Below are 25,945 nucleotides of genomic sequence, written 5' to 3'. Positions count from 1 at the left end.
CTGAGAGAGATCAGGTTAATATTCGATCTTATGATAACAGAAGAAGACATTTGAAATATCTGAGCCAATAATGAAAGGTGAGGTATATGAATCATAATGACACTGAACTGCCTATGTAACACTCTGCAATAAGCCAATACAGACACTACAGTTCAATAGGTCAAGGGCTGAACATTTCTGAAACAACACTTTCTGAAAGACTCATATGGATCGTTCATAGGCGAGCAGCCTGAACCACAAATAAGTTAATATAAAAACAATTTATCTTATCATAAATATTTTCAGTCTGTATGTTCGTATACAAGTATGTTACGTTTTGTTGAAACCCTCTCGGAAAAAGAAGAGGTGCTCCATGTTAAGCTGCAATACAGAGGTTACTGTATGTTTTCACCATTGAAACAAATGGAGAATTCCACAGTGTAAACATATGGATTCTTCCCTTTCAGAATAATACAGAATAATACAAAACAACATTGACTGAATGAAACAGAGAGCTGTGGTTGTGGTTGTTGTTGTTGTTGTTGTTGTTGTTGTTGGTGAGTGACAGGAGACCTCCTCTGGCCACGTCTGGCCAGACGTCAGACGTCATGTCTGGCCAGATGTCTGGCCACGTCTCTGATAGATGCTGTGTGTGTATTTGTGTGTGTGTGTGTGTGTGTGTGTGTGTGTGTGTGTCTATTGCTAGCCGACTGAGAAGTGGATTGCTGCTCGTGCTGCATGCTTGGTTTGGAGGAGTGCGCTTGTCCATGCATGTGACGGGGTGAACGGCTGAGAGCTGCCAAAGGGAGAGAGTCATTCGGGGAGAGAGAGAGAGAGAGAGAGGGAGAGAGAGGGGTCTCCATGCTGTCTATCTGTCTGGGGTCGGTCCATCCATCCTTCTCCCTGCCTCTCTATCACTCTGAGAAGTGGAAGGCCGGAGGCAGGGGGCGCTGGGGGTGCTCCGTGTCCTGACCCAGGGGGAGGGGTGTGCTGACGCCGGGTGTGCTGTCAGGGGTGATGCTGCTGGGGGGCTGGGGGGCCACCTCGGGAGTGGTGGGAGCTTTGTCCTGGGACTGGGAGGAGGAGGAGGAAGACTGGGTGCTCTCACTGGAGCTGCTGCGAGTCTCCGTGCTGGTGCTCGTCTTCTTCATCTTCCTCCTCTTGGCCAACGGCGCCTTGTCCACCGTCTGCAGCCGGAAGCCCTCCCGCTTACACTTGTTGAACGCCTAGAGACAAGCAATATACAAATGAAATGCACACAACAACTATATTGATTATAGATAGATTATATATGATTTCTTTGTACCCCTGACCATCCCTTTGGAACTGAGCATGTGAGTAGACATGCCGCTTGCCCCCTATACACTACGTTAATAGTTAGATGTTGTTTTTATGTAGCTGCACTCCTGCCAACAGAATTGCCTCTTGTGGGGTGAATGAACGTGTTTTGAATTTAATTGAACACTGACGTTGAAGGTGGCTTTGACATAGGTGTGGACGGAGACAGTGGTGGAGGAGCCCAGGATGTCGGGGGTCATGAGGGGGTTGGAGGAGAGCTGGCTGTCGTCCTGCAGCCAGGCGTTATAGCGGAGGCCGCACATCTTGATCCTCTTGTCTGGGTCCACTGTCAGGAGCTCTGTGGGACGACACGCACACGCACACGCACACACAATGTTTTTTTACCCACGCTGAGTTTACAACAAAGCAAGCTGCAACTGTAACTTTCTAGCAAACATTATACAGTTATGTCCCATTAACTGGACTCGTCTCTATCATCATCCTCATCATCCTCATCATCCTCATCATCATCCTCATCACCTTGTATGAGGTCCTTAGCCTGCTGGGAGACATTCCTCCAGGCCTCTCCTTCGAAGGAAAAGTCTCCCTGTTTGATCTTCTTCATGATCTCCTCTGCGCTGGTGTGGGTCAGACTCTTCCCATGACACTGGAAGGGCACCTGGCCGGACAGCATGGTGTACTACAAACACACACAGACAAACAGACAGACAGACAGTCAGAGACCTAATAATAATATGAGACAGACAGACAGACAGCCACACAACCATAATACACAACTGCGCTTAAGCCCTTTGAGAGGCTAGACGAGGTCATCCTCACTCCTGGTCCAGAGAGCTGCAGTAATACAGGCTTTGGCTCCAGCTCAGCAGGGACACACCTGATCCAGCTACATCAAGGATCTGAAGGTCAGGTTGATGACCAAAAACCTGGACCCATTGCGGTTCTCCAGGACCAGATGTGAGGACGACTGAGATGGACTGTGCGGCAGCCAAGAGGTTACACCCCAATAATAATAATAGTAGTAGTAATAATAATAATAACAATAATAATAATAATAATAATAATGATAATAATAATACCTTAAATAAAGCTGGTGTATCATACATGATATATGGTGACATCAAGCTGTGTGTATGCATGTTATAAATACATAGCCTGTCTTTGTGTGCTGAGCTCTACTGAATATAAAGCACTCTCACCTTGGCCTGATTACATCTGCCCTCTAATCTCTTATTAGACACACAGGAGAGAGAGAGAGAAAGAGAGAGAGAGAGAGAGAGAGAGAGAGAGAGAGAGAGAGAGAGAGAGAGAGAGAGAGAGAGAGAGAGAGAGAGAGAGAGAGAGAGAGAGAGAGAGAGAGAGAGAGGGCAGCCCTTTTGGCAGTGAACACTCTGCTAGTACTACCCTGTTCTTTCTCTCTCTCTCCTTCTCTGTAGCGTGTGTGTGTGTGTGTGTGTGTGTGTGTGTGTGTGTGTGTGTTTGTGTGTCTTCTCTCTCCTATCCTTTGGTTCACTATGCTTCCAGGGCACTCTGCACAGAGCCTGTCAGGAGCCATCAGATCAGCGCGTCACACAGTGCGCACTACTCCCCTTCCCCCCCAGGGGGCGACGCCACAGAGAGGTTGACAGAGGGCTGGAGCTCGGCACGCATGAGAGGCCAAGCGGAGAAATCGCTCTCTCATATTATCCGTTTCCCTCCCTCACTTTCTCTCCTAGCACTCTCTCCCTCTCTATATTCTCCCTCTCCCTCCACTAATGCTTTCTTCCTTTCTCCCTCCCTCTCTCAACCTATCCGCTTAATTCCCCCTCTCTGCAGAGGGCCATTGAATTAGCCTAACATTTCCGCTGGCGGGAAGCAAAGCCTCACATGGCCGCGACCTTAACAAGCTCTGGAGTGTAGCTCTGGTTGCTCTTAGTTTTTTGTGGAGAATATAAAACTGTGTCAGCGCACTACAGGACACCACAGCCTGCTGTACTGAATAAGGTAGAGATGGGTATCACACCAAACCGGATAAGAGAAGACACAACACACACACACGCACACACATGCACACACACACACACACACACACACACACACACACACACACACACACACACACACACACACACACACACACACACACACACACACACACACACATTAAAGCACTAAAATGTGCTGATGAGCCAATTAGTTTTATTTCTATTTATGAATTAATAAAAATGCATTCAACCAGCCAACATCATTCATGCGTAATGGGTACTGTCCACACAGGGTACGGTACACTTATATATAATAGTATATATATAGAATAGTATATATATAGAATAGTATATATATAGAATGTGTCCTTGTCAGCAACACTGGCTGTTCTTTGCAAAAGTTCCAATCAGTAGCCTAAATCCCAGGAGGCTACTAAGCTATACGCCACCATCGGTCTACACTCATGAAAGACCTCACGATTAGAAACACACACAGTCCAGTCCAGCCAATCAAATCTTTTCAGCTTCAACACAGCAGTGCCAAAGGGTTAATTTCAACAACATCCTCTTCCTCGCTGTCCTTAACACATATATACACACACACACACACACACGCACACGCCTTCTCACCAGGATGACCCCCAGGCTCCACAGGTCACATGACTCGTCGTAGCCGTCGTATTTGAGGATCTCTGGCGCGGCGTACTGCAGTGTGAAGCAGGGCGTCTTCAGCAGCTGGTTGTCAGGTGGCTTGAGCCGAGCGAAGCCAAAGTCTATGATCTTTATCTCAGAGTTCTCACTCTCATCTGTGAACAGCAGGTTCTGGAAGGGGAGGAATAAGACACGCTTCAGAATGTTTCTCTGTGTATCATTGTCCTCTCTAAGCGGCATTTTGGCCTAATCATAGGAAAGATGAGAATATATATAATATATATTATAATATATATAATTATATACAACGTATACAACATTATATTATATAATGTTTATTCTAAGGGGCTTACAAATCTTTTTCATTTACCAAGTCATACAGTTGAAGTTGGAAGTTTACATACACTTAGGTCATTAAAACATTCTTTTAATCACTTCACAGATTTCATGTTTACAAACTATAGTGTTGGCTAGTCGGTTAGGACATCTGCTTTGTGCATGACACAAGAAATGTTTCCAATAATTGTTTACAGACAGATTATTTCACTTAATTTATGTGAAATTAATTCACTAGATCACAATTCCAGTGGGTCAGAAGTTTACATACACTAAGTTGACTCAGCCTTTAAACAGCTTGGAAAATTCCAGAAAATGATGTCACGGTTATAGAAACTTCTGATAGTCTGATTGACATCATTTGAGTCAATTGGAGGTGTACCTGTGGATGTATTTTAAGCAGTGGTGTGCCGTCAGGGCCAGCAAGGCCTTCTCTGCTGGCCTAAACATCATCAGAATATACATTTTATTTTAATATATTTTTTCCACAAATATGTATGAATGATTCCCCATAGTCTATTCTCTTCATTTCATAGCTTTCCTCTTGGTTGCGCTGCTTCCAGTCTCCGATTGAGATTTGGAGGGCTGGCCTTTATGTTAGAGCTTTTATCCAATCAAAATGTGTTGCCAGGGGGCTCCCAAATCTGCCCGCCTGCACAATAAAACGTGCCGCGGATACGACCTGTAACTTAACGTTGATCGAGAAAACCTGTGGCGTTCCTAGTGGAAAGCTACGTAGATTTCGAGTTGGTGAGCAATAGCAACAACGGCGCCTGCTGTAAGGCTCAATGATGTCAGCACCCAGCACGTCTTTTGATTGGATACGCACTATTGATACGCACTATTGATATTCACTATTGAGATGCGTAACTATGCCGGTAGATGTGGGATTTTTGAACACCTTTGGGGACACGCGAGTGGATTTACAGCTCAACGAACAAGTGTCACCCTTTCGTTGACTGATCGATAATACTGATCGATTGTGTCCTGTTTTTGGGTAAACAATAACTTTCATTTAGGGGACACGATGAAAGCCAGATTTACATTACCACCTGTCCACAAACAAAGTGTTTACTGGGACGTCAGGCAAAATACAAAACGACCTGATTTTTGCTATTGCTGAAGTGATGGGAGAAGAGATCAAAATGGAGATTAAAAAGGCACCCTTTGTCGCTATTATGGTGGACGAGACGACAGACGTGGGTAATGTAGCGATCTTAAATATGTTAGTTTAACACTCTTCATTGTAAATGCGGATTTATTGATAAAAAATGCTTCGGAAATATTAATATAACTCTGTTGTACTTGTCTGACTATGTTAAGGTGATGCAACGCCCGGTTATACTGTGTTTCTGTCTAGTTTCTAGAGCCATGGCGTCATAACGATGGTATTAAGAGGTAGAATAATTCAGGTAGGAATGTGTCGGACATCACTGAAGGCCTAGGTGTGAAATGCACCGCCCGCCACTGATTTTAAGGCATACCTTCAAACTCAGTGCCTCTTTGACATCATGGGAAAACCGAAAGAAATCAGCCAAGAACTCAGGAAACAGGTACAAAAGTATCTATATCCACAGTAAAACAAATCCTATATCGACATAACCTGAAAAGCCCCTCAGCAAGGAAGAAGCCACTGCTGCAAAGCCGCCATGAAAAAGCCAGACTTACTTTTTGGAGAAATGTCCTCTGGTCTGATGAAACAAAAATGTACTGTAACTGCCATATTGACCATCGTTATGTTTGGAGGAAAAAGGGGCCAGGAAGCTACAACTTGGTCGCAAATGGGCCTCTAAATGGACAATGACCCCAAGCATACTTCCAAAGTTGTGACAAAATGCCTTAAAGACAACAAAGTCAAGGTATTGGAGTGGCCATTACAAAGTCCTGACCTCAATCCTATAGAAGATTTGTGGGCAGAACTGGAAAAAGAGTGTGCGAGCAAGGAGGCCTACAAACCTGACTCAGTTATATCAGTTCTGTCAGGAGGAATGGGCCAAAACAACTTATTGTGGGAAGCTTGCGGAAGGCTACCCCGAAACATTTGACCCAAGTTAAACAATTGAACTGCAATGCTACCAAATATTAACTAAGTGTATGTAAACTTCTGTCCTACTGGGAATGTGATGAAAGAAATAAAAGCTGAAATAAATCATTCTCTCTACTATTATTGTCACCTATCACATTCTTAACATAAATTAGTGATCCTGAACTGACCTAAGACAGGGAATGTTTACTAGGATTAAATGTCAGGAATTGTGGAAAAACTGAGTTTAAATGTATTTGGCTGAGGTGTATGTGAACTTCTGACTTCAACTGTATATGAAGGACAATCAGGAGAGTATCAGGTTGAGTTGACCCAGTGCCCCCTGTGCGCTGTGTGTGTAGGGTTCAGTACCTCTGGTTTGAGGTCCCTGTGCACCACCCCCACGTCATGCATGTGGCTGACGGCTGAGACCAGTCTGCGCATGATGCGACTGGCCTCCGTCTCACTAAAGTGCTGCTTCCTCCGGATCCTCTCCAGCAGCTCTCCTCCCCGCAGCAGCTCCAGCACCAGGTACGTGTGCAGCTACACACACACACACACACACACACACACACACACACACAACATATTCCACATTGCCCCATGCCATTACCTTATCTGGATGGGCGAGCGCCCTCCAATAGCTCTGTTGCATCACATGTTGTTTTGGCTTTGATTGGTTTCATTACAAAATGTTGAAGTATGAGGAAATACAGAGACACAACAATATACCCTGCTACTGTATACATTGCTGTGCAATCCACATTCAAAGATTCATTTCTCAGTAAATACTAATTCATGTTTCCCAACTAATAATAGTTCCTATACATATGTTAATATTCCTGTATCTTTTGTAGCTCAGTAAATATTGCAGTCAAATGGACAGTTGGAACCTAAATATGATGCGTCATGCTCAGGTAACAGTGAGGTTACAGAACAGCTCAAACTGTTGGAGCAAATTCCAAAAAGGGGGAGAACACAGTGAAAACACTAAATCCATATATCCGTATTGTATCAAAAATATTGCCAAAAAATATTCCTCTTGCCGTGATTGAGAGATCAAACCGTAATAGAACGAGTGAAGTGAAAGTGGCCTCGCTAATAAAGTGGGAACAGAATAATGTGCCTGTGTTGGCAGCGGGGCAGCGGGGCTAGGGTTTCTCATTAGCAGTATGGCTATGGAACAAAGGCAGGACTGGGGCAAGGAGAGGCACGGCGGCAGGGCTTTGATCTGGGTCACAGGCCAATGAGGTACAGTAATAACCCCACTGAGCTCATCAGCACTGAAGTGGTGCTTCTCGCTCGGCCTCAAGGGCCTGGGCTAATGAACCTGTAGCAATGTCTGCCATCCGCGCAACCACACTCATGCACGCACGCAAACACTCTGAGGCGCACACAAGCTTATAGTCCCTATAGTGTATGACCTAGGTTTCTAGTGTATATACACATAAAACTGTCAGATACAGCAGCTGTTGCTGTATGGATATAGATACTACATGAAATATGCAGACTGCACTGAAATGTTTATAGGACAAATATATAAATAGGGAGATAAATCCCTCGGCTTCCACATTAATCTGTCCCGTTCCAATTCTGTGACTTAATGCGGCTGCGTTTTCCACAGACTCCCCAGAGAACTACAGTCAGCAGCTAGAACTCCTCATCAGGTCCCAAACTCCAGCACAATGTCTTGCCTTGTATCTACTGTATCTACCTGGTCGTGGTAAATCTCATGTAACTTGACGATGTTGGGGTGGCCGTCGCAGAGTTTCAGAGCTGCAATCTCTTTCTGGGACTGTGCCTCCATCCTAAAGGAGGCATGGGCGGGAGGAAAAACAGATGAACGCAGGTCAATACACAGCACTTCAAAACTGCATTCACTAAACTATAGTTATGGCAAAAATAAATGTCACGTTTGACGGGGTGTGATCACAGAATCACAATGTGGTATGTTGTAACATGTGGTCCTGTCCGAGTGTCATCCTCATACAGTGTCTTAGCTGTAACATCAGCTAAGGCCTGGTCCTAACAGTGTCCTAGCTGTAGCATCAGCCAAGGCCTGGTCCTAACAGTGTCCTAGCTGTAGCATCAGCCAAGGCCTGGTCCTAACAGTGTCCTAGCTGTAACATCTACACTGCTCCACTCAGCCACTTGGCATGGCACTGTCAAGAAGAGTCTACACAGTAACGTCTGCTCTTGTCAGGAAGTGTCATCACACTTCACTCCCCTGCAGTCAAGACATGTTGTAAGTTACCACAGCCCAACTCATCGGCCTACTGCAGTGATGAGTGAGCTGCGGTGAGCTATCGTACAAATAGACCTAGAGGAGGTGCTCGCTTGCCTGACATCATACACCTTACACCCAAACACTAGTGTTTAAGTGTCACCTTACACCCAAACACACACTAGTGTGTCAGGTTGGGTTGGCATAGGTACCTCTTGCTGACAATCTTGACTGCGTACTGCTGCCTCGTCTTCTTGTGAGTGCACTGTCTGCAGATGGAGAAGCTGCCCTCTCCCAGAGCATTGTCCTTCAGGTCCATTTCATAATTCATATAGAAGGGGGAGTCCTGCAAAATCACCATTTTGTATCATTCTCTGTTCATAGATACTTCAGCCAATGCAACAGGAATGAAACGAAGCAAAAGATATTAATGGTGTTGACGAGAGAACTGAAAGTACGGTCAATGTGATTGTGCATAAGAGCTAAACTACTTTGGGAAAAAGAGAGCACAATGCACACAGGAGGCAGGAAATGACACAGCCACAAAACATCAGAGGAACTGAGTCATGAAAACAGACGACACAAAGAAAATGGAGCGGTAAATAGAAGAAAACAAGCTCCTCTTAGCGACCGCGGCTATTAGCCTAAGTGCGTTTGCGGAGAGGGATCCAAGCCCATCTATCTATCTATCTTACCTTCATCATGGCGCTGCGGGCCACTGCTGCTGAGCCCGGCCTCTCAGAGGCTCCACACAGCTGGAGCGTGTCATCCATCACCGCGTTCCTCTTAAACAGGATGGACGGAGACATGAAGGAGTATCCCTGGCCACAAACACAGAGGAACAGACATGGGCTTACATATAGAAGCAGAAGGACAGAGACTACACACAGACAGGCAATGGTATTGGAGAGACCCATAGCTCAACTTGACTATTAGCTTGGCCGCTATCTCTGACAAACAGACTTTTGGCTGTAGGATGCATCATCACCGAAATTTGAAATTTGATATCAATCAAGTTACTTTATCTCTCTGAATTCTGGTCGAAAGTCAGGCGACGGCAGTTTCTTTCCTGGAATGTTTCAGTCGGGTAATGATGGCATGTCAATTCTGGATAGCCTAATACAGTACGTGACATTGGTTGTCCATCTGTGTTCATTGTTAGGACTGTGGTGGGTTGCCTGCTTGGCCCCAGCTGTGGAAAGCCCAGGGCTTTGAGATGGTATTCATCTCTCTCTCTCTCTCTCTCTCCATCCCTCCCTCCCTCTGCATCCCTCCCCTTTCACTCAGACACACACACACACAGCTGGGTGGCACACCGAGTAAGAGCCATGGATGGACGGAAGGATGGATGGATGGATGGATGGATGGGTGAATGCAGGAGAAGCCCTAAATTGCCAGGCTTCAATATTTGATTGCTCTGCTGTGAAATTACATCTCGGGACTCTAATGCAATTTAATTTTGCTTTGTGAGACATCGGGGGTGAACACATATAGTTAAAAAGGATTGCTGTCGCCATCTCGGCAATTGCTAGGCTTGCAAATGATAAAGACTACAAATTCCAGTGTATGTGAAAGGCAGGCATGGGAAAAAAAAGAAGCCAAGATGAAGTTGGCAATCAAGGGTTTAAGTGTAATTGAGGCAGACATGGTGATTCTCTCAGACTGTAACCTTTTATTCCACGAGAGAAGCATGTTAATGGATCTATTGATCTGCCAGGCTGGAGGATCCAGAAGGCAATCACAGCTGAAATTTCACGCAATACACCAGACAGCCATCAGCTGGCATCAAGTCCTGGGCCACATTATAGTTCAAAGCTACATCAAAAATAGTCATTCACATCTGTTACCTCCATCAAAGCTGCATATGGCAATAATTACAACCTTTGAGTGAAACCCCCTTTAGTCAATTTGAATACCAATGTACACAGACAGGCTCATATTGACTTAAATCAACCTATTGAGGGTTTTCAAAACCTCACTTAATGATTTCAATAACCAAGGAGTGCTGCTATGTAGATAAGCAGAGACCACGAGTATGCAATCTCTGACTCCATCCAGCACGATAAAATAGTTTGTGCCAAATGTAAACAGAAGAGTTTTCTAAGTTAAACTGAATGAACTGTGACTGTAATAAGTATTAAATCAAAAAAAATGTTTTTGTCTATGATCCATTCCTGGATTAAAGACTTTAAAAATTAAACATTTACATTTGTAAAGAAACCAAAATGACAGACTGGCATAACAGAATGCATGGCCCTGTTTGATAACCTAAAGATGTCACATGATAACAATTTCCCAGTCTGTAAGGTAAAGTACTTGTACCCGTAGTAAAAGGCATTGTTACACCGCTTCCCCCTACCTGGAAGATGCGGTCACAGTTCTGAGGCAGTGCTGCAGGAGAGTAGGTAGGGTCCATCTCTGTGAACTCCTCCGCAAAGTTGCTGACATCCAACTCGTCCCGAATTACTGGCTTGAACGGGGCAGGGACTTTCTCTGCTGCCAAATCCTCCCAGTTAATTTTCTAAAGGAGATTAAAAGAAACAATTTAGTCAGCTCCATTTCCCCTTCAAGCAAATTCATCAACTGGTACAAGAAAGTCAAAGGACCCTACGAAGATGGAGGATGTTGGAACTTCTAAACAATTTGACAAGAGTAAGAGAGGAGATGTCTCTCACCTGGTAGAAAGGGTGTTTCTTAATGTGCTCTGCTCCACAGGAGCCCAATCTCTTCTTTGGGTCTTTGATTAGGAGACGCTGGATAAGGTCTTTGGCTAGGGGCCCCATGTCTTTGGGGAAAGGAGGGTCCTTCTTTGAGATCCTCCTAGGTGGTCAGGGTTGACAATCAAGAGAGAGATTCATATTAATTAATTCCAGGGATGTTTAGGATTAGATCATTGTTATGTCCACTGGTCATTTTTGGATGTGTATCATATTGCTCATATACATTTGGTCTGAAAATAAAAAGTTCTGAATCTTTTGGAAAAATAGGACGAGCCTAAACTGGTCTGGAGATCTTGGAGAATCCTTACTTGGCAATGTCTGTGTGGGAGTTCTCATCTCCATCGACGGTGAAGGGCGAGCCACCAGTCATAAGCTCATACATGAGCACACCAAGACTCCACCAGTCCACTGCCTGAAACACACAGGCCCATGAAAGGCCTTGTTATACACCCACAGTCTTTTTACATATACACATAAACCTAAGGCACCTCTCCTAGTTGTGCAGCATACCTCTCTGCAGATGACTACACTCATTCATTAGGGGTAACCAGAGGTAACCTGTGCAGTGCACCTTCTGTTCATTTTGAGGAAAAACAATGGCAAGAGCCCTGAGAGTATTGTAAATTACCTTGTCATGCCCCGACACTCCTCCCTCCACAATCTCTGGGGCCATGTACTCAATGGTGCCACAAATAGAATAGGCCCTCTCCACCTGAACAAACCAAGAAACGTGCACCCAACCACCCACCCCCACACACACACACACACACACACACGCACACACACACACAAGCACACGCACACACACACACACACACACACACACACACACACACACACACACGTTTAGAACCCATCAAGCCACAGAGCATATCTCAGCATGATTATACATACGTACATACATGTGCACTGTGTAGCATATTCTCAAGTGGCTTAGAGATTGAACAGAACCTCTTGAACATAGAGTAACATACACATGCAGATTCTGGGTGGTCCCTGCCCAATAAATAAACACTCATCCATTAAGTTCAGGAGAGAAGAAAATGTTTGTCAAGGTTTGGACTGAACAAGTATTTATGCAAACTTATGCAAATAAAAAAACTTGATATGACATTGTTTCTCAAACATACCTCATCAAACTCTTTACTGAGGCCAAAATCTGTGAGTACAATGTGACCGTTTGAGTCAAGCAGAATATTCTCCAGCTTCAGGTCTCGATAGACTATGCCAAGCTGTATGACAATGAATATAAAGGGACTTGTGAATAAACTGAAATACATAGAATATTACAAAATCAATTATCAAAGCAGTACTTGAGACATACACATGACTATGAATAATTTAAATTACTGCAGAGTGGTAAGCTATATATTTATATATATAAGCTATATCTATGGATGCAGATCCACATGAACAACATTTCAGTAATAAAGATCTCAAATGTTTGAAGGCATAAATCCTTGTTACTATGTGGAATGGGAAAAGTACCTGGTGTAAGTGTTCCAGTGCCAACACTATCTCCCCACTGTACAGGGCTACCTCCTGCTCCTTGAACCGGACCCTCTGCACCAGGTGTGTGAAGAGCTCCCCACCATTCACATAATCTGTAATAACAACACCCGTATGAGCAAACCTAGTAACCTAACTAGATCAACAGTTACTTTGCTGCTGAAAAAGTATTTTAGTAGACTATGGGCCGGTTTCAGAGACAAGGCTTAAGCCTAGTCCTGGACTAAATCACACTTTCAATGTAAAATCTCCATTGAAGATGTTTTTTAGTCTAGGATTAGGCTTAAGCCTTGTCTGTGAAACCGGCCCTAAATGTACTGTACTTAGAGTAAAACCACTATTGAAGCCTAAAACTAGAGCCCAACAGATATATCAGAGCACCGATTTTATCTGCTGATATTGGCCTTTTACAGAAATGAATAAACCTGTTTACTGCCATCTTTTTGCCATGGTTTTCTTATGTAAACTGTGCTAAAAACGAATTCTGTAGAATACATAAATCTATAATATATCGGTTAACAGTGAATTTTGCCCCCCCCAAAAAGGTATTGGACGCAAAAAAAATCCAGTATCAGTTAGGTTCTAATTGTAATAGAATTTTGCTAATTTCATTAAAAGAATAATACAAAATAAAGAAATAAACATATATATATTTAAGAGGAAGAGAGCCAGACCGAGGATGAGGTGCAGCTTGGTGTCTGTCTGGAAGGCGTAGTGGAGAGTAACGAGGAAGGGCGACTGGCGGATGTGCTCCAGGACTTGCCGCTCTGTGCGTGTGTGCTCTGCAGTCTTTGCCTTCTGCACTATGGTGGCCTTCTTCAGCACCTTCATGGCGTACAATTTTCCTGCATCATGCCCGCTCACCTTACGCACCAGGAACACTTTTCCATAGGCTGACAAAAGAGGGGGGGTATACCATAGCACTTTAAGGCTTCACATCTAGGCTATGACAACTTCCAAGATTTGGCTTAAATATTAGCAACATCACTCACCTCCTGTACCCAGCACCTTCAGTAGCTCAAAGTTCTCAATGCCCACTCTCTCTACGTGGCCAGTCAGATTGGCTTAGGAAAGATAAGAGCAGATGATAACCTTCCACACATGCAAAGATCATAGGCCTACACATCACATTAAGGCATATAACACATCATATTATGTAACAGACATGCATTGGGGCAAACATAGCAAATAGGCAAAGAATGGTATGTGAGGAAAGCACGGACTCTCTGTTGAATACGCTTTTTAGTCTGAGCTGGGAGTAGGCTAGACTTAATTTGCCTTGCCAACAAAACAAAACAGAAAACTGCCCTAAATGTATCAAATAACCAATGTTTTCATGTGACCCTTACTAAAGGAAACGGGTCACTGTATTAGTGGCTATAATGTTCTAGGCTATAATGAATCTTGCCATGTTGATGTTCACATCTATGTTCTTCTAACACAGTGGCCGGAGCAATGGAGCATACTTCTCTTTATGTGTGTCCATAGTAGTGAACACATTCTTTCTGTCTGTCTCACATTCCGGAAATTGACAGCTCTCAGCTACAAGGGCTGATTTAATCTTTCCTGCCGCCACCTCTCTCATTGCAAACAAAAGATAAAAAGAGAAACGGCTAAAAGTAGGCTATCAGATACATCTCTTGAAGATGACATTGACTGGATTACAAGGTTGTTGAAGCAATGCATGGCAAAGCTCAAGCTATCGGACAAATTTGAGTTAGCAAAGAGGTGCTGGTTACATAACACCCTTGACAACCACTCCAATGCCCCAGTTTAATTTCAGTGTTTATTAATAGACTTGACTGGGGTATTCAGCTAACCCCCTGCCTCATGGCTGGAGGGTGTCTCTGCTTGGAGGAGGTTCATCAAGTCATTACAGCTGGGACATGACATCCTTGTTACAATTGTTATGAACTCTTCAAGGTTTTTCTCCCAGTGAAGTGGCCTCCATTTCATGTCTTGAAAGTACAATAGCTAAAGCAGTCATTTAAACAAACACTTGTATCCTATGGAGTCAGACATCCATCATTGTTCTCATAGTCTTGTGTTTAACTTTAAGGAGGTCCTCCATTTAGGCCTACATACTAGCCTAACAAATGACTTGATGTTCATCAAGGCACGGTCAATATCCAGTCAATTATTGGCTAGAGGAGAAAATGCATATTATCTAATACTAACAATAGGCTAACTATTCTCATACATGTACTCTAACAAGCCTAGTAGACATACTAATGACAAAACAACATGATACAAGGAAACAAAGCATTGCTACAAAATAAATACCCAGTGACAGTTGTTTCTAAAGCAGAACAAATAGAAACCATAACATTTTCAGACAGCAAATCTGAAGCTTTCTCCAATCTTCACTGTTTTAGAAAGCATGTTATTGTAGTTAATAAGGGTAGGGTGGATGCATTTTGGTGACAGTGGGCTGTTTGCAGTAACACCCAAACACTTGATGAGACCACATTATTCATATGTCAGTGTTACCATCACAAACACAACCAACGTGAAAAGCACTACAGTAGGTGGTTACAGTGCAGCATCCTTAATGACTAAAGATTTCTTAAAATATAATAATCAACTAATGAAAACTACAATGACAGGTGATAAACCTACAGAGCGAATTGCCATGGTCTTACCAATAAGCTTGCACACCTGGCACTAGTGAGTACGCATGCTGCTGCTGGCTATGTGGTAACCGGTGTGACAGTGTCGTCTGCAACTGGTCTTTCTAGCAAACTAACCTATGGGTGCTTGAATGAATAAATGAATGGTCTTTATTGTCATTGATATAGTACAGGTACCATACAACGAAATTTGGGAGGGGGGGCTCCCCTGGTGCTAGGAAAAAAACTAAAAACAAGAAGGGAAAAGAGCTGGTTTACATAAATAAAGGCTATGTACACTATCCACTATACTATACTATACAAATAAAACACTGTGCTGTACTCTATGCTATGCTATACCTATCCTAACATTTCCTATCTCTGAACCTTATGTACCCTAGGGTTGTCATATTGCACATAGTGTTATTGCACATTATTGCACGCTTCAAGCAAGGGGTATTCTAGCAAGGGGAATTCTAGCTGATTATTCATAGACATCGCTTATCTAGCAATATATTCGGCTGGCCAGATAAAGTAGCCTAATATCTATACGAGTAGCTAGTGAAAGCATGCAGACAGTGTGTTGTCAGGCAGATGACGGTAGATCATTAGAGAGGGAGCTAGCTAGCTAGCAGTTGCATAATTGACTCTTCGATCCATGCCTTTTTTGGACTTCTCTGTAGCTCCACTGGTAGTAAGTACACAGTAACTACAGACTACATGATCATGGTGATTTGTAGCTAAACCCAATCGGCAGAGTCAGAGTGATCATTACATTGCTATTTTCTCAGCATGTCTGTAGTTCAATCGTCGCCTTCATTTTCGACTGAAATGAGTACCTAGCTAAACGAATGAAGGCAATTGATGTTTAGTTACTACTACTACATCTCAAATATAGCATATAGCTAACTTACCATTTTTCAGCTCATGTTTCACAGTAAACAGGTCACCTTCTCTGGAAGATCCCTCCATCGAAGACGGCATCGTATTCCAAATGTGCTCAAAAAGATATCTGGCTAGCTAGCTAACGTTAGCTAGCAAGCCAGCAACCTCCTGTTGGATTGCAATATTACAGTCACGATTATCGGTTTGCACCATAGACTTGCACTGACTGTTGAATGGATAAACTGTCAAAACAAGAAAAAATAATCTTCCGAACCAGGCAAGACAAAAATGTGTCCACAAGACAAGCATACTAGGCGCTACCCTCACAACCAAGCCCCTCTCGAGTGGTGATTGGGGTTGCTATGGAACATCTTACATTTCATTGGTCCAATTTGCTGTCGCTAACAGATGGGCCCTCCTTCAAAGTAGACTCCTCCCAACGGGCCCTCCCTATTGGTCGGATATCTGACAGCTGAAAATTAGGCTGCTGACATGGGGTCGCAGAAGCTAGAGCAACACGCCGAGGCAGGTTATGTAATCTATCACCCCAGTTTCCTCCTAACTGGTGCGACTCACAGATTCTTATCATTAAAAAAATATGTTTTCTTTGGTGCTCTGATCCTCCTGCGAAGAAAGATTCAGTACAGGCGTACAGTCTGTAAACGTTCCATCTCTGTCCCTAATCCTCATCTACTGTAACCCTAACTAACTACACTAACCCTAGAAACTAGCCCTAAACCCTGCCCTTCCTAGTTCTAACCCTAATGTCCAGCCCTTACCCTAGCTCCACATAGGGCCCGCTTGGATGTATGTGTCTACTGCCTGGGTGAGAAAGAGAGATATTGACTCTAGGGTGCCATCCTGTGGAGGAATGCTGCAGTGGAAACAAATAAGTGTGTAATGCAAAATGTGCCATTGGAAAATGTAATGTGACTGTGTGACTCCTCATATCACACATTCAGCATCATTACTTCTCAATAGAGGTACAGCTGCTGGAGTGAAGATATTCGGCATTATCCCCCAATTATATTGAAAGGGGCTCAGATAATCCTCAAAATCACACCTAACAGTACTAAACTGAATGATTAAAATCTACAGCCATGTGATCATGTACACTTAGGCTACTAGCTACATGTGGCTACAGGCTCTTCCGGTTGGTGAACTGTTGTGCTTGACCTACCCAAGATGGCTGGTGTCCGTGCCCTGGGTGTGCTCTCCAGAATAGCATCGAGGAGATATACCTTCAACACAGGTAGACACATGATGTATTCGCCATAGTTGCTTAAAGCTTAAGCCAACGTTTTGCGATGGTATAGGTCAATATTGGTATGGAAACTGCTGTATAATACAATGGTTGGTTAGCTGGTGTGACAGCTAACGTACGCCAGCTCATATAACCGATATTCCTGCTTTGACAGTCGGTGCACACTTGCTTTAAAAATGTTGTAACATTGTGTTATGCATTTGTTATATTATGATAGTTTGACCCTCGAGTCAAATCGTGTAGCTACTCTTCATGGGGAAATAGCTCGTATAGCTAGCTAAAGCTAACTCACGTAGCTACCTAGTAGTTGGAGCAGTTTCCACAGAATAGCCTGCTAACATCATCTCGTGTGAACAGTTTCAGGTTTTGCTATTGTCAGGTCAAATTGCTAAGTGTGCAGCTACATAGGTTATTTGGTTGTCCTTAGTTTTTTTGGACACCCGCCCCCTGTGTGGTGGCTGACTGAGTCAAGTGAGGTGAAAGCTAAATCTAGGTGAGGGGTCACACGGGTCCAGTGGGTTGAGGTCAGACATCTCCCCCCATACACCTGTCATCGCCGTCCAGTCAGTGAGTTATTATCTGAGTCAGTGAGTTATATCTGTCGAAGCAACTCAGCGATATTTCACTCAACCTAGCCTACAGAGAAAGACATTCTTATAATATAAACTGTCATGCACATTCTTTAATTTGACCTACATTTATATAGCATAGCATAGAGTACAGCACAGTGTTTTATTTGTATAGTATAGTATAGTGGATAGTGTATATAGCCTTTATTTATGTAAACCAGCTCCTTTCCCTTCTTGTTTTTAGTATTTTTTACCTAGCACCAGGGGAGCCCCCCCCTCCTAAATTTCGTTGTATGGTACCTGTACTGTATTAATGACAATAAAGACCATTCATTCATTCATTTACTCTAGGATTGGTCAATGAAATAATGTCATTTCCTTTTCTTGTAGGTGTGTCATGTCGCACATTCTCATTGGCGTCTACCATGCATGGTACGTTTTATATTAAATTGTAGTGATAAAGTATATATTATGAAATTAATATTTCTCTCCCATGATATCTTATGTTTAGCCTCTAATATGTATCATATTCCTCTCTCCATGCTTAGCCCGAACCCATGTTAACTATGAAGTCAAAGAAGATGTGGCAGTTATTCGGATTAATGACCCAAATTCTAAGGTACTAATCCACTTGATATGTCAAGATGTATGTGTTTGCTAAGACATTTGTGGATGTTCAGTAGGCTACACATGGTTTATATTTATGTATTTAATGTTTATCCATGTGCTTTCAGGTCAACACTCTGTCAGTCCAAATGCAAAATGAGATGGTAGAAGTTATTAATGAAGTCATGGCCAACAATGCTGTTCAGAGTGCTGTCCTTATCTCCTCCAAGCCTGGCTGCTTCATCGCAGGAGCAGACATAAAGTCAGTCATACCTCATATGCACTTTACATATCAGAATGTTCTGTAGTAGCCTAGGGCATTCATGTTTTGGTTATGATATAGTATTCATAAGTTGTGGTAACCTATATGTGTTGGCAGCTGGTAAAACGTTTGATCAAATCAATGACGCACTCGCTACTCAAGCCAAAATATTGCAATGCAATGGATTCGGTGAGTAATCCCCACTACTACCTAGTTAACTATAACACTACTTTACATTGTGGGGCGCTTAGGTGGTGTAGCGGGTTAAGCGTCGACCATGTAACCGCAGGGTCCCCGGTTTGAATCCGTCCGGGGACATATCCTGCATGTCATCCCTCCTCTCTCTCTCTCACCCATCCTTCCTGTCTAATTCTCCACTTTATCTATCAATAAAAATGAATAATATGAGTGGGACTACCCCACTCAGAAAAAATTACTTTAAAAAAAACTAAAACACTACTTTACATTGTTAGCAGGCTCACAAAACAAGCTGTGTTAGTTGACTAGCAAGTGTGTCATTGTTTTTCAACAAAGCTGACATTTATTTACATTTTTCAGAATAAAAGTCTGAACATTTGATCGGTTGTCAACTTGTTCCTGCTTTCACCAGCTGCTGTCACATACTTAATCATTTTCAAATACTCCCATCTATTGCAGCATGATCCAGGCATGTAAAAGCTCTGAGGAGGTGACCAAACTTTCTCAGGAGGGACAGAAGATGTTTGAGATGATTGAGAAATCTCCGAAGCCCATTGTTGCTGCCATCAACGGCTCATGCTTGGGAGGAGGCTTAGAGGTGATCTTGACTTGAATTAAGATAATGTTACACAGTATAATGTTTATATGATTTGATTTGACCGTGCTATCTATTGAGCTCTGTTGTGGGGCGGCTGTAGCTCAGGAGGTAGAGCCGGCGTGTAATGATCGCAAGGTCGGTGGTTTGATCCCTGGCTCCTCCTGTCCACCTGTCGAAGAGTCCTTGGCCAAGACACTGAACCCATATTGCTCCCAATGAGCGGGCCGGCGCCTTGCATGGTAGCTTGTCGCCATTGGTGTGTGTGTGAATGGGTGAATGAGAGGCCATTGTAAAGCGCTTTGGAATATGGCGCTATATAAGTGCAGTCGATTTTAGATTTACCATTCTAAATGCTTCGTTCTTAACGTTTTCTGTTTTAGTTCGCCATTGCCTGCCAGTACAGAATTGCTACAAAGAGCAAAAAGACTGTCCTTGGTACCCCAGAGGTGATGCTTGGGCTTCTGCCTGGAGCTGGTGGAACACAGAGACTCCCTAAAATGGTCAGTTTGACAATTATATAAAAGATATCAGTCAGTTTTAGAATAGTTTCACCTGAATGTGCAATACAGTAATTCATTATACCGTATTTTCCGGACTATAAGTCGCGGTTTTTTTCATACTTTGGCTGGTCCTGCGACTTATAGTCAGGTGCGACTTATATATCAATAATTCATAATCTCTGACTGACATGAACTGACATACGGTAATCTCTGACTGACATGAACCAAGGAGTAAATCCGCTAGCGCCTCATACACGATAGAATAGCCATTATACTTGACAATGTGGACATTAAACACGACAATGTGGACATTAAACATGATGTTATGGACCTTATACACAATGTTATGGACGTTAGAAACGATATTAAAGTCATTTATTCCTTCCAGAGGCTGTTTAACGTTGCAATGTTGTACCCGCGAGTAGCATTTTGCTACTTCCGGTAGCGCTTCATACGCGATAGAATAGCCATTATACTCGACAATGTGGACATTAAACACGACAATGTGGACATTAAACATGATGTTATGGACCTTATACACAATGTTATGGACGTTAGAAACGATATTAAAGTCATTTATTCCTTCCAGAGGCTGTTTAACGTTGCAATGTTGTACCCGCGAGTAGCATTTTGCTACTTCCGGTAGCGCTTCATACGCGATAGAATAGCCATTATACTCGACAATGTGGACATTAAACACGACAATTTGGACATTAAACATGATGTTATGGACCTTATACACAATGTTATGGACGTTAGAAACGATATTAAAGTCATTTATTCCTTCCAGAGGCTGTTTAACGTTGCAATGTTGTACCCGCGAGTAGCATTTTGCTACTTCCGGTAGCGCTTCATACGCGATAGAATAGCCATTATACTCGACAATGTGGACATTAAACACGACAATGTGGACATTAAACATGATGTTATGGACCTTATACACAATGTTATGGACGTTAGAAACGATATTAAAGTCATTTATTACCTTTTAGAGGCTGTTCAAAGTTTCATTTTTCCTCCGCGACGCCATGTTGTTAGCCCCGCGCTAGCTAGCGGACTTTACACTCGATAATACAAGTATTCCTTAACCTTTCAGAAGAAGTTTCAACGTGAATTATGTCCTTCCTGGGCTTACAAATCCTCTCATGTCTCTTCACAGTGCCAGACTAGAGTCAAGCTCAACAGGGTCTTCTTTCCCCGCTGATTCCGCCAAGCCCGTTCCCTTGAACCATGCGACTTATAGTCCAGTGCGACTTATATGTGGTTTTTTCCTCTTCATGGCCCATTTTTGGCCTGCTGCGACTTATACTCGGGTGCGACTTATAGTCCGGAAAATACGGTACTTGCTTATGCTACATGGTCTATGGCTTGCTTATCATTTGTTTTGTTTACTACTCTCATATTCTTGGTTTATTACATCTTTTCTCTTTAGGTTGGTATTCCTGCTGCCTTTGACATGATGCTAACAGGGAGAAACATCCGGGCAGATAAAGCCAAGAAGATGGGTCTCGTCCACCAACTAGTCGACCCACTTGGTATAGTATTTTGTTGCTAAAATGTGGTACTGGAGCATACTGTTGAAATATCAGTAATTTATTTATACATTATAATTATATATAATATTTCAGGGCCTGGATTGAAGAGCCCAGAGGAGAGAACAATTGAATACCTTGAGGAAGTTGCAGTTGAGTGTGCCAGAGGAATCGTCAACAAGAAGATTTCCCTCAGCAAAGAGAAAGGCATGACGCAGAGTGAGTGTGTGTAGGTTGAACATCTGTGATTGAGGTCTGCACAGAAACGGTTATGTCAAGAACAACTACTGTATTCCGATCAAACGTTCAAACTGTATTTTATTCAACAGAAATTCAAGACTACGTCATGAGCATTGAGTTTGTGCGGCAGCAGATCTACAAAACTGTCCATAACAAAGTCATGAAGCAGAGCAAGGGACTGTACCCTGCTCCGTTGAAAATTATCGATGTAAGAATATGGCTGTTGGTACTTATCCATTCAATCAACATGATGATGATGATGACAAAATGGAACTTATTACCCCTAGAATAATAGTATTACCCAGTTGATTACATTTTAAACACCCTCTGAACATTTTGTGATATTCTCTCTCAGTGTGTGAAGGCTGGAGTGGAACAGGGCCCAGATTCTGGGTATTTGGCAGAAGCTCAGGTGAGAGGAAACATGTGATCATAAATAAATAGCATACTTCTGAATAGAATATTGCTTTCAAGACTTTGTGTTCTTTGCTGTCATACAAATTACAGAATTTTGGCCAGTTAGCCATGACTCCTGAATCGAATGCATTGATTGGTCTCTACCATGGTCAAGTTGCATGCAAGAAAAACCGATTTGGGGTGCCAGCAAAGCCGGTGAAGTAAGTGCTCACTGATCCCCACAAGTTCTGCTATTTTTAAAATATATTCAGGTTTTAAATGATGTACAATGCACTGTTACAAACGTACTGCATATACATTCAGACACTGTCCAGATGCATCCCTAAGAGGTCCTAATTTTTCAGGTAGATTCTTATGGTTTGCTACAAATGATTGATACCTCATCCCTCTGTAATCCATCAGGACACTGGCCATCTTGGGGGCAGGTCTGATGGGAGCAGGCATTGCCCAGGTGACGGTGGACAAGGGTGTCCATACCATCCTGAAGGACACCACTGTGGAGGGTCTGGGTAGGGGCCAGCAGCAGGTTTACAAAGGGTAGGTCTCAGAAGTGGAATTATTGTCTATTGTCTTTTAAATGGCAATGTTGGTGGGATGGGAATGGTGTGGAGCTGGCAAAGAAGCTCAATGCATAATTTTTAATCTGCCCTTACTCTTATCACCAGGTTGAATGACAAAACCAAAAGGAAGAACATCACATCATTTGAAAGAGACAGCACTTTGTCCGGCCTCACAGGGCAGTTGGATTACAGTGGCTTTGAAAAGGTTGACATGGTTATTGAAGCTGTGTTTGAAGACATCAATATCAAGCATAAAGTCATTAGGGAGGTGGAAGCTGTAAGTAAAGATGTGCTGTATATGTACATGTTTCAGTGTTGAGGTGGTACATGTGTCAATAGTCTGGACAACAAATAAGAATGAATGTAATGTATGTATGTATATGTAAAAAACCCAGCTTTTAAGTAGTATTTTGAACGCACTAGTATATATAGTTGTTCTAAATTAGCTTTTGGGTTTATGTTCATAGGTGATTTCCCCTCACTGTATTTTCGCCACAAACACATCAGCTCTGCCCATCAAAGACATTGCTGCTGCCAGCAAGCGGCCAGAAAAGGTCAGTTCTAAAGAGCCCAATGGGTCCACCATCTTAGAATCCCTCTGTCTGCAAAATAAAACGGTCTAACTATTGTGTGTTTACCATGGTCATAGGTCGTTGGAATGCACTACTTCTCTCCAGTGGACAAGATGCAGCTGCTGGAGATCATAACCACTGATAAAACCTCCAAGGACACCACTGCCGCTGCTGTGGCTGTGGGCTTGAAGCAAGGAAAGGTCATCATCGTCGTGGGGGTGAGTTTCTACTCGTATTCTATATTACACTCTACTCAACATCCTGTTTTTCCTTCCCTTCTCATGTAGCCAGGCATTTGGCTTTTTTTTGGGGCTCGTTTTTAAATGTTTGATATCATATCTGTTCTATGATAATAACAAATGTTTGTTGTGGTGTTTGAAGGATGGACCTGGATTCTATACCACCAGATGTTTGGCTCCTATGTTGGCTGAAGCAGTACGTGTACTACAGGTTTGTATTATTTTTTATTGCAGTAGTGAATGCACTTTGGAGAATTTGATCTCACTTCACTCTTTATCATCTTTTTTCATGTTTTATGATGTGGGGAGAATACATTCATACATTTGCATACTCTGTGCTTGTGTATTTTCTCAGGAAGGGGTTGACCCTAAGAAGCTGGATGCCCTCACCACAGGCTTTGGGTTCCCTGTGGGTGCTGCTACGCTGGCTGACGAAGTAGGCATCGACGTCGCTGCCCACGTGGCTGAGGACCTGGGCAAAGCCTTTGGCTCCCGTTTCGGTGGAGGAAATGTTGAAGTACTGAAGACTATGGTAGACATGGGATTCAAGGGTAAAGCATCTTGTAGTAGGACCTTCAGAGAGTAACAATTCAAGAAATGTTTTGAGTGCCTCAAAGAGAACTAGGATTATCATCATTGGTTTTGTGTAAAAGGGTTGTTTTCTCTTTTATTTACAGGCCGCAAATCAGGAAAGGGTTGCTATGTCTATACGCCAGGACTCAAATCCAAAGATGTCAACCCTGACCTTGAGGAAATCCTTGAGAAATTCAAAATGAAACCAAACCCTGCAGTGTAAGTACCACTGTGCATATATTTTCTGGCCCCCCAACTACTACAGTAGATACATATTGAATTTGCAGAATCTGATCATGGAATCACTGTTTTTTTACATTATGAATGAGGTCTTGGTTTTCAGATGCTAGGCCTTAAACATTAATATCCACCTCACTATCATTCACTCTTTCATCCTCCTTTTAGGTCCTCAGACTCAGATGTTCAGTATCGGTTGGTATCGCGGTTTGTCAACGAGGCAGTGCTGTGCCTTCAAGAGGGCATTCTGAACAACCCTGTGGAGGGAGACATAGGAGCTGTGTTCGGATTGGGATTCCCCCCATGCCTTGGAGGCGAGTGTTCACTAGTTACCAATGATCACATGACCATAAACAGCTCCAGCTATGTTTCTGTTGAACTGTTTTAGGCAAAGGCTTTTGTTGTTGAGCAAAGGAGGCATCTACTCTTCCTGAAGAAGTACAGTAGTGACCATTTCCCATTGATGCACTGTTGTCCTAATGTATTGGAAGTCAGTGCTGATATGTCTCAGTGCTGATCTGTCTATCATGTGATGTGTCATGTGAAGATTTCACAAACAATGTTTAACCCTCTGTGTTCAGGTCCTTTCCGGTTTGTGGATTCATTCGGTGCTGATAAACTAGTGGAGAAGATGAAGCGATATGAAGCGGTTTATGGCAACCAGTTCACTCCATGCCAACTGCTACTGGACCATGCAAAAGACTCAAGCATGAAATTTCACAAGTGACTTCCAACACTATGTGCCACTACCACTCAATAGAAGTTGTGCAGGTTGCCACTAGAATGTGCCTAATATCAATAGAAATTAGGAAGAGGGTTGTGTTTTTACAAATCAAAATATTGGTTTCATCAGAGATACCAGAATCCCTGACTTTACAACATCATGTTTTTGGTTGCTGTGGTTTTTGTACATTAAATATCATTTATGATGATTATCTTTTTGATAATATAATCTGAGACCCTGGGTAGTCCCAGAGGGCAATAGAAATTGGTTCACAGAAATGTAAAGTACTGTAAAGACTGAAATAATTAGACTACTACATTGTCCTTCTACATTGCACTTGTTCATAGTCATTGTTATTGAATGTTCACTAATGAGGTTAATTTAAACATTTTTTTTTTTACAAAAATGACTTTAGTCTTTATTCCATGGTTTGGGCAGTGATGTATGATATTTGAGCCAGTAAATAAAAAAAGTAATAATGACATCCTATCAACTGCTCATGTCTAATCTTTGTATTTTGACTCAATGGGATACTTGGTTATAATAACTAAATTCCCAAAAGAAGGGAGCGCTCTGATTATTTTTGTTTTAATGCAATTCGCTGTGTAAGTCACATGTCTTATTTCCATTGTCTGCGGCAGTGCAGGGTGTGTAG

General features: G+C 42.8%; 2 protein-coding genes across 2 annotated transcripts; one reads left to right on the top strand and one right to left on the bottom strand.

Annotated features, from left to right (window-relative positions):
• Positions 1–893: 893 nt before the first annotated feature.
• Positions 894–13,551, bottom strand: rps6ka5 (ribosomal protein S6 kinase, polypeptide 5; the record flags this gene model as incomplete). The annotated part of the gene is made up of 15 exons (XM_080522466.1): positions 13,380–13,551; positions 12,685–12,800; positions 12,327–12,428; positions 11,825–11,908; positions 11,505–11,608; positions 11,152–11,296; positions 10,836–10,997; positions 9,172–9,297; positions 8,689–8,822; positions 7,967–8,060; positions 6,625–6,795; positions 3,873–4,064; positions 1,798–1,957; positions 1,449–1,615; positions 894–1,205 (listed from the first exon to the last, which is right to left on the bottom strand). Exons 1-15 carry the CDS (start codon positions 13,534–13,536, stop codon positions 894–896), a joined length of 2,226 nt encoding a protein of 741 aa, XP_080378592.1. The 5' UTR covers positions 13,537–13,551.
• A 3,812-nt stretch (positions 13,552–17,363) lies between these two features.
• hadhab (hydroxyacyl-CoA dehydrogenase trifunctional multienzyme complex subunit alpha b) lies at positions 17,364–25,779 on the top strand. The gene is made up of 20 exons (XM_080538925.1): positions 17,364–17,451; positions 18,423–18,464; positions 18,581–18,651; positions 18,767–18,900; positions 19,558–19,696; positions 20,077–20,196; positions 21,629–21,731; positions 21,825–21,947; positions 22,058–22,176; positions 22,324–22,380; positions 22,476–22,585; positions 22,788–22,922; positions 23,051–23,222; positions 23,413–23,499; positions 23,595–23,735; positions 23,899–23,967; positions 24,112–24,307; positions 24,434–24,548; positions 24,735–24,880; positions 25,148–25,779. The coding sequence occupies exons 1-20, from the start codon at positions 17,385–17,387 to the stop codon at positions 25,291–25,293; spliced, it is 2,292 nt and encodes a 763-aa protein (XP_080395051.1). The 5' UTR covers positions 17,364–17,384; the 3' UTR covers positions 25,294–25,779.
• Positions 25,780–25,945: the final 166 nt, after the last annotated feature.

Source organism: Nansenia antarctica (assembly GCF_963989245.1).
Source record: "Nansenia antarctica genome assembly, chromosome: 1".
Lineage (NCBI taxonomy): Eukaryota > Metazoa > Chordata > Actinopteri > Argentiniformes > Microstomatidae > Nansenia > Nansenia antarctica.
The sequence above is the reverse complement of the archived record's forward strand: the minus strand, read 5'-3'. Positions and strand labels throughout refer to the sequence as shown.